General features: G+C 39.3%; 1 protein-coding gene across 8 annotated transcripts in view; it reads left to right on the plus strand.

The window, feature by feature from the left end:
- Window positions 1–17,749, plus strand: part of LOC103384989 (phosphatidylinositol-binding clathrin assembly protein) — a 68,950-nt gene that overhangs the window by 45,918 nt on the left and 5,283 nt on the right. For 3 of the 8 annotated variants that reach the window (XM_017034843.2, XM_025060390.1, XM_025060380.1), the window contains 7 exons: window positions 509–609; window positions 4,025–4,135; window positions 10,882–11,019; window positions 12,197–12,227; window positions 12,376–12,508; window positions 17,017–17,073; window positions 17,466–17,582. In XM_017034843.2, coding sequence (XP_016890332.1) covers window positions 509–609; window positions 4,025–4,135; window positions 10,882–11,019; window positions 12,197–12,227; window positions 12,376–12,508; window positions 17,017–17,073; window positions 17,466–17,582 — 688 coding nt within the window. The remainder of the gene's footprint in view (window positions 1–508; window positions 610–4,024; window positions 4,136–10,881; window positions 11,020–12,196; window positions 12,228–12,375; window positions 12,509–17,016; window positions 17,074–17,465; window positions 17,583–17,749) is intronic. The other 5 variants (XM_025060383.1, XM_025060384.1, XM_025060394.1 and 2 more) reach the window with 3 other exon arrangements.

A 17,749-nucleotide genomic window follows, 5' to 3' on the forward strand; every position in this document is an offset into this window, starting at 1 on the left:
TTCCCTACAGTTAATATATCGATGTGCGTATTGTATCGCAGTATATCGCAGTATATCGCGTTATATTGTATCACCAGATTCTTGCCAATACACCCCTGCGGCTGAGTTAGATGCTCGAATTTCCAAGTTGCTCCAGTTGCGACTGTAGTTACAGTGAAGCTGTTGCTTCTTATGCCGTTGCTGTAAGTCACTCTGAATTTACTGCTCGTTAACTGTTTTACTGCTTCGTTGCAACTTTACAGCCCTTCAGAGGAAGGACATTCATCTTAATCTGTGACAAATGAACATTTTTAGCAGTGTCTTTAGCTCTTTATGTGCAGTTGATAAAATATTTATGCCCAATCCCTGGCCGTCTTTCTAAATCTTTCTGTTTTTGCTCTTTTTGCTCGACCCTTCTCTCCCCCACTACTCCATGGTGTCTCCTCTTCCTCTTCCACTTCCACTCTCTCTGCCTTCAATTTCTTCCATCCTCCCCTCCTTCCTCCCTCTTGCTTCCTCTGCTCCTCAGTGTTCCCAATCTGAATAGTGACCTGTTTGATCTTCAGCCGGCCTTCATACCTGCTGTGCAGAGCTCTCCTTCCATCTCCACCGCCAACAGTGCCTGGGGAGGTACGGCTACCGTCTCACACACACACACACACACACACACACACACACACACACACACATTTCCATTTATATATGAAGGCACTGACTCTGATGCAAGTATGCAAATAAATCAAGCACATGACAAGTGAATTTATTTCTGGATTATTCCCTCTGGCCAATCACTCGCCTGTCTCAGCATCAGCCTGTCACAACAGTCATTTGTCTCTTAATGAAAACGTCCAACCACCCACAATCCTCGAACAAGTGATGTGGCTACATTTATGTTGTAAATGTACAAAAATGAACAAAACTGTTACAATCAAAGTGAACATAGTTATGTCACTATCTTACATAACCACTGGAGTGGAACTCTTGAAACATAAAAAAACCATAATATTCACAATATTTCTGGATCTAAAGATACTTTTGACATTTTGGTTTATGTTAAATAAGCTGCTTCTCTTTAACTGTTCTGCAATAGGAAAATGTAAGCCAACCTCTTCTTTTTATTTTTCCCTGCAGTCCCTTTTGTTTTTTGTTTTTTTTTCCCTTTTTTTGCTGCTTTTGTTTTCTTTTGGGCTTTTGTCCTTAGGACCCATTTTGTCTATTTTGTATTCCTTTCCACATTTTTTTTCTTCAAACCTTTTGCTGTTTTGTCTCTTTTTGCTCTGAAGCCTTGCATTTTCAACATATAAATCTTTTTACACTGAGCAGCAAACCAAAGGAAATTTCTGCTTAGATTTAACCTCCTTTTGCTCTTTTTTTCCTTTTTTTTTCTTTTTGCTTGTCTGAGTGAGAACAGTGGCCACAGAAATGCTGAGCAGCCTGACAAATACACACACATAATTAAACTTTAGCATCACATGATAACTTTCCGTGCCGTGTGACCTCTAACTAGAGGAGTGAAGTCGCGTTCAGCCCTCAATCACCTTATCTTGAATCAAAAAACTTTCTGTCAGCGCAAAGTATTACAGACAATGGAGGATTTAACAGAAGTCTTTTATAAAGAGGTTGGTCCGACTGGTGTTAAGCTTCAGATATCAACCTGTTATGACATTGGGACCTGTGGGATAAATCTCCTCTGTTCTTCTCCATAAATAACACACCGTGCGTGTCCTTCTGTAAATGTCCACAGCTGCAGAGAGACAGAGGTGCTGGTAAAGTTTACTTTAGTTTCACTTTTAGTTACTACAGAAGGGGAACATTTTTTGCTTCATAAAAATCGTTGCTTCTTGATTATCTGTAGCTGTCATGTTTTTCTGAAATCTTAGCTGTAGTGATGACATATTTATTCATAGCCATGGTGGTGCACTGAGTTGTGTATCTCCTCTTCGGTGATTCCCACAAACACTGCACCTCTCTGAGGCTTCCTGGCCTAATTCCCTACAGGGATGGAGATGATGACAAGATGAAAAAAACAAAAACAACAAAAGGACCATCATTGTGTTTCCTCGTGTAAATCGTGACATTCCCAGCAGCCTGCATCATTCCTGAATTACAAAGGAAGCAGCAACAATGGCGATGCACTGGAGAACATCATGTTCTCGTTCTAAATCTGAAGGGATTAGTTTAGTGGGAGGTGGTGGATCCTCACCACTTCAAAGCCAGCATATAGGCCCTACAAAAAACACAATCTAACATTTGTATTTGCATGGCTGTCGGCTCCTACACACAGGGCGTTTCCACTGATTGCACTCCAAAGAATACATGCTCTGTAAGCTTTGGTTCGACCAAAGTTAGAGGAAAATGCCGAACCAGCAGTTGTTCTGCACAAGAACACACACCATCAGGCTCTGTGCAACAGTGCAGATTGTTCACTCTGTGCAGAGAAGCTTTTTGAAAGTATTTAGAGGAATAAGGACAAGGTATTTGCAGTTGAAGCCATTAATGTAATTTTAAGATGAATGATTGAGTATTTTTTTTTAATTCTAGGCTGTCTAATATTTGTATCAATGGGACAAATATTTTTTCTTTTATACTGTTTATTGACTGACTAGGGTGGTAACGATATAACTAACTCACAATACGAATCACAAAATTTTTTTTGTTCACAATATGATTTTATCACAATGTATTTGAAACAAAATACAACTGTAAGAACTGGGCAAATTAACTTTACCAACTGAAGTTATTTTGAGTACCTCATAGCTGAAGTGGTTATCTGAAGCAAAAGAATATAAGAAAATGCACATTTCTTTACAGAAGCACTGCACGTCACCATTTATCTCCTCTTATTAAAAGTAAAAAAGTCTATTGATTTTGCTAGCTGTCAGTATATTGAACATCAAATGAAAATATTAACTGAAAAGAGTTTCTTTCTTTAAAGAAAGACTGTAAACACTTTGTGTCCTCTTGACACTGAACAAGGATAACAAAAAGAATGGGATTTAGGGCCACAATGAGAGACACTGTTGGATTTTATTCATTATTTGCACGAATGCTTATTTGTGAAGTAGGAAGTCCATCAACGCAGAGAACAGGTGGTTCTGGCAACCTTCTAAAAAAATTGTTACAACGTCGGAGGAGGCACAGTGCTGACTTTAATTAGAGGTTTGAGAAGTTTCATGTCTTCGTCATCACGGACAACTGAGTTGTCCAGTGTGTTGACTTCAGGGTCCCTAGTCAAACTTCTGGGCTTAGTAGAGCAGGGGTCACAGCCAGTTACAGTGTGAGACAGCACTCACTCATACTTGGGTTGCTATCCCACCCTGTGGTAACGTCCACGTGTAACATGTAAACTGAGAATCCAAAATGTCGCTACTCGACTGATTTACAATTGCTCTGACCATATTCTATGTCAATGTTACTGCTTACTGCCACCATGTCTTCCTATGTGCTGTTTGAACACTTGAATGTCACACAGCTAACCTAATGACGTGGTGTAGTGGTTTAATAGCGGGTCACTCACAAGCGTACTGCCACCTACTGTACTGGACTGTGTAGTCTCTGGGTATGACCACTGACTTTTTGAGATGACACTGTCTACTCCTAACGATGCATTGCGATTAATTAAAAAAAAAAAGTATACGGATCATCACGCCTATGAAATCAATAAATCATTAAATCCCTACGTATAACTAAAAGTTAGCCCAAAATACCAAAAAAGCACCAGTGCACTTAGACAAAATGTTTAAGAGAATCCAAAAATTAGCCATAATGGCCCATTTTTAATGTGTTTTTTAGTTCTCACAAACACTCACAAGTGTTTAGGTTCTAGTTCATCCAAGTCATTTGATTTAAAGCAGTCAAGTAGAAGACAACTGGACTGTTTCGGTTTCTTTAAACGTTTCTTGAAACGTTTCACCTCTCACCTCTCTTAAAGACTTTTTTTTTTAAAGGCCCTTAAGCAGATATTTCCTTTTTTGTAGTACTTGAATGTCAACATTGCCCACCTGTGATGAAAATGTCACTCACCTGATGTAACTACATCCCTCAGGACTGGAGAACCAGCCTCTGCAGCAGACTACACCGGCCATGACTGTAGATTTCGATGCTGTGTTTGGAAATAAGGCCTCGCCCAGTAACAACGGTCTACAACCTGCAGCTGGTAAAACGACCTCTGTCCGACTGTCCGGACAGGATAAAAAAAAAAAAAACTAAAACTTTTTATCTTTCCTGCTGGCAGCTCGAGCGCTTTATTACTAACTCTAATGAAAAGTTTCTTATATTCTATACACTTTGCTTTTCTCGGCTGTGTGCTTTTGAGGCCTTATAGCTTTCACGTAGCAGCTGCTTCAATGGACATAATCAATTAAATGAACCTAAATATTAAAGATACTTATGCATTTGCAGAGTCAATGGAAGTCAAATTTAAGTCAACAGATTAAACTCTTGATGATGTGGATTAAATTATCTGAAATTTTAATGTAATGTGACTTTAAGCTTTAAACCTATTTCAGTGATTGATCCTTGGATCAGTAACCACTCAGCTGTAAGTGTTCATTTGAATGCAGTCTTATCCTGTTCAGTTAAACCAAGAAAAAAAAATGTAAATCCTCCTTCATACTTTTTACACTACAAAATCCGAACATCAATTCAACCTTAATTTGTTTTTTCTCTTTATCTACTTTCAACTCAGGCTGTTTTTGTTTTTGTTTCATTTTTTACTTTGGGGAGAATCAAGTTTTTAAAAAGCAAAAAGTTTAAAATGAAGGAAAAGTCAAGTTCTCCTAGAACTTTTAATCATTAAATGAGCAAAAGAAGAAGAAAAAGACAATGTTTGTGTCTTGTTGCGGCTTCCTGTCTGTAATGGTTGCAGAGACAGATTTCGACTGATGGCTCCTAAGTGTTGTGGGTCTGAGACATTGGCTTGCTGCCCCCCTCATTACCTTTCTTTCACTTAACCTCCCTGGCAGCTGACGCAATCAATCGCTCTTCCTCTCATCCCGTGTGGGTCTTGAGAAAGTCCTGCGGGTGTCTAATTTTAAAGTGCAGTGAGCAAGTGAAAGAGATCATCTGAAATTTACAGGCAACTGTGGAATGTATTACATTTATAATGGCGTCTGATCCATCATCTCAGCCTAAAGATCCATCATCTCAACTATCTGAGGAAAGCCTTCAGTAATTTATCACCCGGTCACCCAGCTTTTACAGAAACAGAGTAGAATTCGCTTTTACTCCTATGATATAATCCAGTGCAGGACTCCCAGAAGTGAAGCACCAGCATAATTAGACTGTATCATGGCCTGGGAGTAAAATAAAAACATTATACCTGTAGGCAGAAAGTAGCTGAAACATAAAAAGGTGGACTACAACTGTGATTCTTCAGGGGTCCTGTTAGTTAGGGAGCCCCTGTACAGTAAAGTATCTTTAAAATTGTACAGTGTTCTGTTTACCAGGAACAGTTGGAGGCTCCGGTGTGCAGTCTGGTCCTGGTTCTGGTTTTAGCCTGACCGTCTTTGTCCTATAAATAGAGCTTGAATTTGCTGCAGTCCACCATCTGGTCCACTGGCAGAGCCTCACTCAAAATGTCACACCAAATCCCTGCCTGTGTGTGTGTGTGTCCTATGTGCATGTGACTACTTGTGTAGGTGTTTGTAACCGTGTGTGTCTGTTTGCCCATCACTTCTCCTTTTCCCTCCATCCCATCTGTCTGTTTCTGCTTGTTTTATTTTACTGTTGATCCTCAGACCTCACGTCTCCTCCTCCTCCTCCTCCTCGTCTTCTCCTCCTTTATTTGTCTTGGTATCCCTCGCTCTTGTCTTGCCTCATCGTTTCCTCATCACACTTCACAAGGCAAGAATCACCCAGGCAACTCCTTTCCATCTGTTCTCCCCCACCTCCTCCACCTTACAGTTCTCCCTTGTTTATTTTCTAATAATTTCTCTAGATTGGCTCCATTTTCTGTATTCAAGCTCTGGTATTTTCTAAGTTTAGGATGATTCTTTGCTTACTTTAAAAAGCGTTTTTGTTACATTTATACTTGTTTTGGGGAAGCACACATTGACTGTTAATAAGAAATGTTTATCGCTAGGTATGCATGATACGAGCAATGACAGTATTCAATAAATGAGTACGTTTTAATAAGTTAAGTTAAGTAGGAATTTGGTTATTTATTCTGCCAAATGTGAGCTATAGCCTCTGTAATTTCAGTGTATTATTTAGAGGACTTTTCATATGGATTCACATTCACAAAACTGCAATGAACTATTGCTGCTCTGATGGCCTTGGCGATTATTACACTCGATCGCGCAGGCCTACGTAGATACAGCCCTTGTAGAAGTGAAGCCATTTGAGTAGAGCAGGTGCATCTTCAATAGTCGGGGGCGACTACGCAAAACAATTCTATCCAGATAGAAGTTTAAAACTGAGGAGTGTTCAGTAATCTTTATCATTGCACTTAGTTGGTAGGAGAATACAAAGCTGTGCATTAATGACTGGGCTTTATTGAATTTGGCATTAGGATATTCACACCTTCACCTGTATGACCATTAATCAATAATTCCAGTGTTATCTTCCGGTAGTGGCGTCATTTGTTCATTTATTTTATTCCAGTGGATATTTATCATCTGACTGCTAAGGGATAATGAGCTTGGCGTTCAACATATTTTTCTCCTCAAAGGGCACTTCTCTGTTTTCTCTTGTCTCCTCTGACAGCCCCTGCAATTACTTCCTGCAGACTCAGGAATGTAATTTCCACTGGAAGATTGCTGACTGGTCACTTTGCAGTTTATCTGAGCAAATGCATTTGCTGTCACAGACATATTGCAGTATTTAGGTTCTCAGCTGGTTTTCAGATCAGGTGTTGTAATATTGGGTTTGTTGCCAATGGGTTTCAAGGTTTTGAAGTTGCTTGTGTGTACGTTCATATGTTTTTATTATTCAGTTGTCCGTATATCGTTGGGCCTTTTGGCAGTAGTAAGTACTTTATGTATTATATTGTGACTGTTATGTGTGAAGTCACTCGTTGTACCTACCTGTTGTAGTAGGACTGGGTGATGTATTGAGTCTATCAGTTTTTTTTATATTAGGTGAGGAATTGGACAATACTTCAAAAATAGGGATGTCAAGTTCCTCAAGTTAATAGAAACCGTATATACTGTATATACTATATATATGTATATATTTATTTATATTCATTCCAACAGTCATTTACCTAATACATGTTTGTGCATGGAAGAAAATCGCAGTGTTTACTTGTAATTTAATCCATTTAACTGTTTGGTACCACTTAGGACTTTTAATTTATATCTGCAATTTATATCTTTTAAATAAAACTCCTGTGCAACTTAGAAAATGTCTTTACTATATGTTGTTACCAATTTTTAAGGAAAACATATAGTGTGTATCAGGTTTTAGCAGGAGTATTGAGTATTGATATAGCAAGTATTTATTTGATGTTTGTAGTGAGGTCAGCAGGTCAGCTGAGTCCTGTGTGTTTCCACCACTGTGAACCAACACCAGTAGTAAATGAATAAGTACATTGTCTGTATTGGGTGAGTTTGAGCTCTTGTACTTCTGAGTACTTAAGGTAAATGTGAGAGTCCAAAATGGGGTGACGCTAGTTTTCTTTTCTTTCGTTTCACCTCTCATCCAAGAGGCTTCTTCTTCAGTTCTAACTGGTGGTGGGGAGTACAGCAAATATATACTCTAGGTGTGCAAGTTTTCTGTTCTGTTAGGCAACTGGACGTGAATTTTCTAAAAGACGTTTCTAACAGAACTTTTCAACCTTGACCATGACCTGGATGACGATGAGAATCTTCATAGACATTTAAACCAGACAGTTTGGCTATGGCTTTATTTTGTGTTTATTTTTAGTTGATTTCTGCAAAGAAATGTATTAAAGTCTTTGGGTTTTGGCTGCAGCTCCACACTGGGAACTAGCGATGTCAGTGCTGTCATTTCTGATGTTGATTAATCTTAATGACCTTCTTGAATTGAGTTCTCAGTTGACTTTATCACTTTGATCCATCACTATTAAATGCCAGTATAGGAGCGTCATGTTTTTGATATTTTTAGAATGCACCTAGTCTTTTCTCACCCCCTGCCCCCTCATCCTGAAAAACAACAAACAGACAAGGCACCAAACGACCGCAAAATATGTTGTTGATTTGTAGTAGCATTTAACAGGATACTGAGCTTTGTGTCACTTTGCACTTTTCCTTACAAATGCAATACACAAAAAAGAGGGTTTTTTTCACACTACACTTGAGACTTGAGCACTCGTCTGCCTCCTTTTTTTCCAAGTTGTAATGTATCATTTCATAACATCTGTATTTGAAATATTTTGTTTGGATTTACCTCAGGGAAACAACCTCACCAAATGAGGCAGCAGGAGACCAGCAGCGCCTGTGTCCCCTTCAGCTAAAATTGCTGATTTTCTCTATGGACTTCTGTGCTGCCGTCACCACCTTGTACTGTACAATGCTTGTTACATCTTCAGCCTCTGCAAACATCCAATCATAAAGCCAAGTTGTTCAACTTCTCTAACACTTGGAGGCAACATGTTTCCTCCTGCCTCCGCACTGCAGTTGGACTGGAGCCCATGACATGGATTAACTTCCTTCCCTTTGATCTCCAAACTCAATCGAGTGTCAAATCCATCGCAGGAAACACCTAAACTAACAGGGGGCGCATTATCCACGCACTTATATTACATCCATCACTGCCTTCGCTTCATCACCTCCAACTACTTCTCCCAACGACTCCCTTCATCTGTTTTCTTGCCTTCAGTGCCTCGTGTTGCTGTATATTTCTCCTACACACACACACACACACACAGTCAGCCCCAAAACTCCTTTATCTCTCTTTCCTCTCCTCTGCTGCTCCCCTGGTTCAATTTAATTCACTGGACTTCACTGACAAACTGCTTTAGGGAACAAAAAAAAAGGAAAAAAAATTACCCATGTTTCCAGAGTGTTTTATCTCCGTCACAGTAATAATGGAAACACCGACAGTGGGAGAGAAATTAGGGTCAGGAGAATTTAAAGAATGTTGAGCAAAACTCTTCCTCTTCTTTTTCTTCCTCTGTTCTCTGTTTTCTTCATTTTTTCTCAAACTTTTCTCCCTCCCTCGTCTTCCCTCCTCCTTCTTATTTTTCCCTCTCATCTGCTAAGCTAGCAGGAAAAGTGTTTTTTTTTCCCTGAATCTCTTGTGTCAGCACCACTGTCAGACCAACACACCACTTCCTAACTAAATATTATTCCTGCTTCCTTTTTCCCACCACCAGACTCTCTCTTGTTTTATCTGGACATGCTCACATTAACACTATTTTGTTTCCTGAAGTTTTCATCACCTTGTTGGATTTCCTTCTGCTCTTCTTCTTCTGTGTTTACCTTTTAATCTGCATCCATTTCCAGGTTATTAATTAAGGTTAATTCATTGTTATTGATTAACTGAGTTCACTAGGCGTGCTCCATTCAAAATATTTTCAGATTTTATTACATAGAAAATTAAGATGAAATTCAAAAGAATTCATAAAAGTCTCTGCTACATACAATGGCTTTATTTCTAATCAATTTTTAGTTTATGAGTGATGCAAGATTAAAACATTTTTGTGGTAAATGAGAAAAATGCTTTTGAAAAATGGTCAACTGATGGAAACAAAACATAATTTAGTTGGATTGACATTTGAAAGTACATTTTAGCAGAATGTGGTTTCACTTTAATATTTGCGGTACATTAGATCACAATAAAAAATATGAGGTGATACTAATATGATAGTATAATAGAAATATTAGGTGATAATAGGAGACATAAGTTGCCTACCCTGTCTTTAATATATTCTAATGGCTTTGATTTATTGTAATATTACTGTTTAATATAGTCTACACTGACACACATGTATACACACACACCCCACCACCCCTCAATATTTCTGCCAGTAATGGTGAGCCATTAGCTGAATAAGTGCTGACTTTAAAAAGTTAACAGGGGTGCTTAACACAAACAACACACACACACACACACACGCTGTAAACCCATCAATGTTTCCTGTAGGAGTGTGTACATGACAGCATGGAGCAGATAAATCAATCATCTTAAACAAGTGCTGCAGGTCACTGAGTCAGGGATTAGAGCTGCTGATGGAACCAGGCTGCTGTTTCACTGTGGACGGAACACGTCTGATTTATACTGCACTGAACTATACCAACCAGGTCTGATTTGTTTTTTTAAAGCGAGTGCTTGTTACAAATAATCGAATCACCTTCAGTCGTTTAGCCTTGAGCTTCACTAAATCCATGCAACAAACAGATGAACCGTCTTTGAGGTGAAGTCCTTGATGAAACAAATGCATGTAATTGTACTTTACACACAGAAAGAAATGAGCAAAGAAATGTTTTTGCTCTCATTATGACTGCAGCTGTTGGCTCTATGTTTTACTGTAAGTCAGGCCATTCCTTTTTGAAGTTTTGATAGGTATCTTTTTATCCAGACATTTTGACCCTCATCTGTATGAAGTAATTAGGTTTTTCTTTGAGTCAGGGTTGGTCAGATTGTAGGTCCTGATGTATTGGAGCATCTCTGGGCATTTTCTGTTTCACGATGAGGATGGTGTCCTTTGGGTTCTATGCCTCTCCTTTACTTGACGATTTTAATTGTATAACAAAAAATGTGAAAATCTTTTTCGTGTTGCATATCAACAATGATGTGCAACCCCACTTTGTGTAAACCAGGCAGTAAAAAATAGTTTTTTTTACCTGACTTTCTGATTTAGCTCTGTGTTCAGATAACAATGTTTTCCTGGTATTTCTTTTTTCTTTTTAACTTTTTCTAAGGACACTAACCTCTGAGTCAGTCTGTTGCGCAAACCTGCTCCTATTCATTGTTTTTATTATTTGCTTTCTGCTTCAGGTTTTGATGCTCTGGGAGACTTGTTAAAGCCCACAGTTCCCACACACACTGCACCTCCTCCTCCTCAAATGGCCATTCACCATGGAGGAAAGCTGCTAGCCAACGACCTCGACTCCTCTCTGGCCAACCTAGTGGGCAGTGAGTGTCGCTTTACACATGCGTTTTGCAAACATCTGTCTTTAATTATTTTCTAACAGTGTTTGCCAGGTTTATTAGTGAGTCACTCATTTAATTGACTTTATTAAATCTATGTGCACATAAAACAGGTTGATTGCAGTGCAATAGTGGAATTTGCAGTTAGCACCATAAGTGACATATTTTTTTATTTAGATCACGTTTAGGTCCCGCCACGTATTCTGAAAAATGTCTACATTAAAAATATATGCCATATCATGTATGACCACAAGAGGACATGAGAAATGAACACTGCACCGCTGATGAACTACCTCACTTAACTGTAAAGACTTCCATGAAGAACACAAATGAAATGTGACCAAAAAGAAAAGGCCGCACTGCAGAATTGAATCTGCAGATTATGAAGTATTCAGCCAAACATGGTACTGGAGCAGCAGAAGGAACTAATGGACTAACTGGAACCGATGCTGATGGTGCCCAGCTGAAGAGGAGATGATGTTTCATCAGCCAGTCAGATCCTTGCATTTAAGAGACTTTCACTCAGACTTGTGATGCAGAGAGAAACGAAAGAAAGGTCGTTCACATGGCGTTATCAGAGACAAAAGTGGATGAGAATAGACTGCAAATTACACTGTCATTTAGAAGCAGACTCAAAACCTTTAGTGAGTAAAAGGACAAAGCACAGCACTTTAGCCAAAACATACCCACTCAAATCAGCACTGAGGACACAGGAAAATAGACATTTACAGCCACAGTATGGTCCATTTAACCTATGATCCCTTAATGTTTGGGTTAGGTTGAAAAGGTTTTTCTTTAAAACAAGCTTTCATCTCTTTATTGAAATATACATATTGTTATTATGTAATTAAAATTAGATTTTTTTATTTATTTGAACTTAAAAGATATTTTTTTCTACTTTATTTGGCAGTCTGAAATCAGCACACTAACTGTTTTTTTGTTTTCTTATTGATATGCTGGACCTTATCAAAATTCAGTGACAGTGACTAGTCCTCGTTTGTTTCCCTTCAGTTGGGAATTTTAACCTAAACAATTGTCATGATATTCGAACAACTTTGAGATTATTTCAGAGAGATGGTGATTTTCAGATGTCTTCACATCTTCAGCTCTTATTCAGCTACACTCACTAATGCCCCCCTCTGTGTCTCCTTCTCTTCCTCAGATCTGCAGTTTGGTGGAACCCCAGCCAAAAAGTAAGTGTCTTCACAGTGAAGCCCTTGTAAGTCATGCCTGAAAAAAAAAAAAAAAAGATCCTGGTAGGATCACTTCAGTAGGAATAAATAACTAACTTGATGGCAAATGGCTTCTTGATGTTTTTTTGTTTTTGATCTTTGCTCCAAGGCCAGAGATGCATTGGAACCAGCCTGGAGAGAAGAAGCTGACGGGCGGCCAGAACTGGCAGAACAAGACCATGTCAACCACACAGTGGAACCCCACACCTGTGGCTGCCCAGCCCATGCCTGTACAACACATGGTGAGAACAAACACACACAAACAAGGTGGTGGGTTAAAAGCAGAGGCTCAGTTTTGTTGTATCCTCGTGGTACAATGACAATACAGACCATAAAATAAAATATATAAAATCAACTTTATGTAGTTTCTTCCACAAAGAGAGAATGAGAAGCAGTCTTTATTTTGACCGTTAATTAGGATTAAGTTGTTGTCTTTATCAATTAGATCACAGGGTTCTTTAATTGTAGCTGAATTATTTTAGTTGACTAATTTTATAAATTTATCATGCATGTATATATGTGTATATCTATATTTCTATGTATGTGTGGGTATATGTATACACATACTGTGTATGTGTGTGTCTGATTGTACTCTGGACTTTGGGTTTCTGGCTGACGAGGACAAACTGTCACTAACCCTTTACTTCCTGTCTTTCCCTTTTCCCTCTCTCCGTCTCCTCTCCTCTTCTCTCCTCTCCTCTCCTCTTCTCTCCTCTCCTCTCCTCCAATCTCTCACCTTCTCTCCTCTCCTCTTCTCTCCTCTCCTCCAATCTCTCACCTTGACCCCACTGTCTAATCACTCTCTTCCTATCCCACTCGTCTACCTCACGTTCTGCACCGTCATCCACTCTTCTTCCCATCAATCGTGTCCTGTTTTCTCTCCTTTTTTGCATCATCATCTGTTGCTCTTCCTGTTTTGGGCTTGTCCACGTTGCCTGGGACATGTCCACTTGTCCTTTTTGTTCCCTTTTTTTTTTTTTGCCAACGCTGCTGTTCTAAACCTTTTTGTTCTTCTCTTGTGACGCGTTCTTTTTCTTCTGACCTTTGTCTCTGTCATCTTTACTTTATCTACACACCATTAACCTCATATTGTTACCTTTTTTTCTTGTCTTTTTCATCACTCACTGTCACCTTCTTGGTCTGGTCACGTGCATTTCCATCATCTTCCTTCTTCTTTCTTCATTTTTCTCTCTGTCCTTTTGTCTCACCTTATTCCTTCTTTCTCTGTCTTTTGTCCTTTTTTCCCTGTTGTGTCCCGCTGCAGAATGGAATGTTCTATGCTAGTTATGTAAGTACTTATCCCTGTTTAATCAATGAATGTGCTAACAAACTGCTTTCTCTTTGTGATGTGCTCCTGTCCTTCCTCTTTGTTCTCCTCCACTGCTTCTTTGTCGTTAAGAAACAAACCCACTTAACATTGAACTACTCCTGAATGAAGGTTTTGACCTAGAACTAATAGAAACAAGTGTATCCGTGGCAGTGCATTTGACCTCAGATTGACCTCAGAAGACGCTAAGAGATAGTGTGAATGTTTGTGAAGGTGTTGAAATCCACATCCAATATAAAACGTACAGAGCTTTGCGATCACATGTGGGTTCATGTCAGGTTGAACTTTACTGTCCATGAGGCTGAAGATGGTATTTGGCTCCACATAAAGAAGCACAGCATTAATTATTGAAACAAAAGCAGCAATTAATATAAAAAAGTAGTAAAGACTGAAGAGATGAGAGTTCAGTCACAGGCAGTGAACCTCACTTCATTGGTTTTATCATTTAATTACACTTGGTGCAAAAGATTTCTTGTAGATGTTATTGCAGGTCGTAGAAGACTAAAGGTTCGTCATCACTAGTTGTCCTGGGTTTAATTAAAATCCTGTTATGGACAAATTTCAGAGAGTGGAAATAAAGAGCGGACAGATTTTAGTGCCTGACCTGGAATCCTTAGAATCAAAGAAGTCCATCACTGTAAAGATCTAATTCTGCGTGATAATTAAAAACACATCAATAAAGAAAATGCACTGATCTCAAACTCAAATGAACTGGGTCAGAGAGTTGAGACCCATGATCAAAGAAATTAAACTAAAGAAAGTTTATTTGATAGGCCATGATCAATCAGTGTTTGGTACTTTGGAGAGCTGAACTTCATACTTGGAGCCACCTAGTGGCAGTGTGTCTTTTTGCCCAATTACAAACAGTTAGATGAAATTACAGCAAAGGTTATTTTTAAAAGGCCAGGATGATGGTGGCTTAAGAATCTTTTTTTAAAATTACTTTTTAGGGTTAATTCCAGGCCTTGCAATTATTTCCAAATTCCATTCAAAAATGGAAAATCATTTTCCTTAATCCTAATAAAAAATCTATAAAAGTAAAAAAAGAATTCTAGGTTAGACGTGTCATAAATGTTGTATGTCTGTATTGAATGTTGAGCTGTTATCCTTTATTCAGTCATATTTATCAACACCCAAAAATGAACATTTTATAAACTTCAGCTATTTACTCTAAACCTCTGTGGAAGCCTGTTCAAATTATCAAACTTAGTTAACCGCTGCATCTTAATTTTTGATTTCCAAAACTAACAGTTTGACAAAGAAAATTAAAGGGATCTCAGTTTTCTGTCTTTAAATGAGGCAGGAAGTAGGTTGTGACCTAGTGCGAGACACTGCAGTCAGGAAAATGTGCAACGGTTGCGTGTCGCACATCATAATTAACCACCATATCTCACATTCTGACTGTGACGCAATATTGATATGTTAACGGCAGTCTGAAAATCCAGCAAAGCCTTGCTTACTTATTTATTCACGTGGGTCAGGTAAGGTCAGCCCTCAGACTCTGCGGAGAAAGACATGAAAGGAAACACAGCAGAAAGTGTCCTTTAAAAGAAGCAGGCACAGGAAGAGTCAAGAGTTCAGCTGTGAATCATCACAAGTTGAGATGACTACACCATTCACGGTAAAGGGGATTTAAAATAATGAAGATAAAAGAACACACCAGAGATGGAGAATATCTGTGTGTTATTCCCATAGAACAGTCCAACCAGGAAGAGTGTTTAAACAGTGGATCTGTCAAAGACAGATGGACCGACACGCTGACAGAGGAGGTGCTGTGCTGCATCACAATCACACCTCACCTGCAGTGGTTTTCACCAGAGCACGACTCTTCCTGTCAGAAATGAAATTAACATAAACGTCCGATCTAATTAAAGCTGCACAGAGGGCCTTAGATTACACACTGGTGTCTATTACATTAAAGTCATTGTCCAATAAATCCACATGGTGACCCCACAGCCTCCACAACACTCTTCCCTGGCTGTGTTTGTTTGTGCTTGGTCCTTTATTTGTAGGGTTCCTGTTGCTATTTTCTTTTTTTTTTTGGTATAGCTTTAAATAATTACTGGCTAACTTTAAGCTTTAGCTTAAACTGCCTTGTGTATTTGTTAGCATTTATTGCCAATGCATGCTTTTTAATTTTAGTGACCACTTGAAACTCTCCAACCTCGGTGTGAAAATTAGTGCTGTTGTTTTGTTCACGGTGATGGGTCAGTTCTTTTTGTTTTTTTGCCGGATGTTTTTTAATGATGTTTTCAGGGGCCTGGTTTCTCTCCAGGTGAGATTTCTCCAGAGGGAAATAGTCTGAGTGCAGTAAAAGTGTGTAGAGTATTTGTGATGTTGACATAATACTGCAGTGAAGACGCAACACAGCCTCATCTGTGAAGTTTGAGTGGAAGCCTAAAAACTGAGTGTCACACAACTCATCTGACATCTGTTCACGTAAACACAGCTGCTGTGCTGGCAGCCTGCATCTTTGTCTCGTCCACGTCTCCTCTTTTGTTTTCAACTTGCAGACATCTCCCACCTTCACTTCATCGTGGACGTGGCACACATGGCTCACGTACATAAATTAGGAATTTGTCTGGGAGGTAAATGCACGGTGTGTTGTAAACGGAAAGCAAATTGTCCGTCACGTTGAATTTCAGGCCCATTCAGGCGAGGTAGATTTGATTTGTGAAGAGACAGGGAGAGGGTAGAGGAGGCGACCAAGGGCCTAAACGCTGTCCTATTGAGTCGCACCTCTTTAAGCGTCGGTACTGATTGCTCCCAGTGGGATCTCACTAGGTAGCTGTGCAGCACACTGTGTCGTTGTGCCCCCTGCTGGGCTCTCACTTTGTCACTAGCAAATCTGTTCTCTCTGCACCTACAGAGTGTTTTATTTGCTGTGCTCTTAGAGACACTTGTACCAGCGACAGATGGGATTTCTGTCTGAGTCTGGGACAGTAAAGTTTGTATTATGTTGAACAATTGATGTCTATAAGTGGAGGCTTTGTAGGAGGTCAGCGTTAACAGTGAGGTGAAGCTCACTCTCAGTGATGTCAGCTGAGCAGCCAGTGGAAAAACAAAACCACTCACACCTTAAAAAGCATCTGTGCAAACATGGTTTTTCAAACGTATTTAAGTATTTAACTTCATCCGTTTGATAACCTTTCGTCTTACCAACTCACCTGAATTATGAACCAGTCCATTAATGGCTCAACATTGGGGTGGGGACTTGACCCCGACAGAACTAATAACCATATCTGCAGTGACATGGACTTGAACTGTAGTTGATGTATGCACTGTATTTTTAAGACTGAGTAGTGGCAGTCATGTATGTGTGAGGGGTCAGCATTTGTGTTCGGGCTTGCTCAGCTGATTCAACTCCACTATTGGTATTTCCTCTTCCTTTAACATGATCCCTGGTCTTTCCTTCTTTTTCAGCCTCCAGCTCCCATGGCTTTCCCCATGACTACACCGCAAGTGCCTGTGTATGGAATGGTGAGTGTGTGGTTTAAAAAAAGAGGAAGTCTTCAACAAATAGTCTAGATTTCCTTCTGATGGTTCTGATATTTGTGCTTTAATAACGGTTCTAAATATCAGGAGAAGCGAGAAGACCAGAAAGAAAAAAACAAATGGTGTTGGCTCCACCTTGTGGCTGTTCAGAATATATCTGGACAATTTTGTATTCATGAAAATTCAAAGAAGTTGATTTCCATTTTTTGACTTCACATTTTCTATCATTTTGTAGTTTGACACACTACTCTAATATATAAAGAAGGCCTCACAGTCAGAACTAGTTTTAGTTTTACTTATGTCACTTCTGCTCTTGGTGTTTAAATAATCTAGTGACCTCATATTCTTCCTCCCTGACACTTTTCACCTTTTCCCAGGTTCCTCCCCAGATGGGTCAGATGGGCGGGGTACCATTGATGGCTCCACAGCCAATGATGTACAACCAGCCTGTTCTCAGACCCACCAACCCCTTCGCACCCATGCCTGGAGCCCAGGTGAGCAACAAAATACACAAAGTACTGTTAAAAATGATTTATTGACATAAAAAAGAAACATTGAGGATCCATATCAGAACATAATCAGAGAGAGAATTTAATGTAACAAACTAGTTAGCTAAATAGTAAGAAAGGCCTTTAATAACTTACACAACTCCTTCTATCAG

The sequence above is a fragment of the Cynoglossus semilaevis genome, chromosome 1 (assembly GCF_000523025.1).
Source record: "Cynoglossus semilaevis isolate Cse_v1.0 chromosome 1, Cse_v1.0, whole genome shotgun sequence".
In the NCBI taxonomy this organism is placed as follows: domain Eukaryota; kingdom Metazoa; phylum Chordata; class Actinopteri; order Pleuronectiformes; family Cynoglossidae; genus Cynoglossus; species Cynoglossus semilaevis.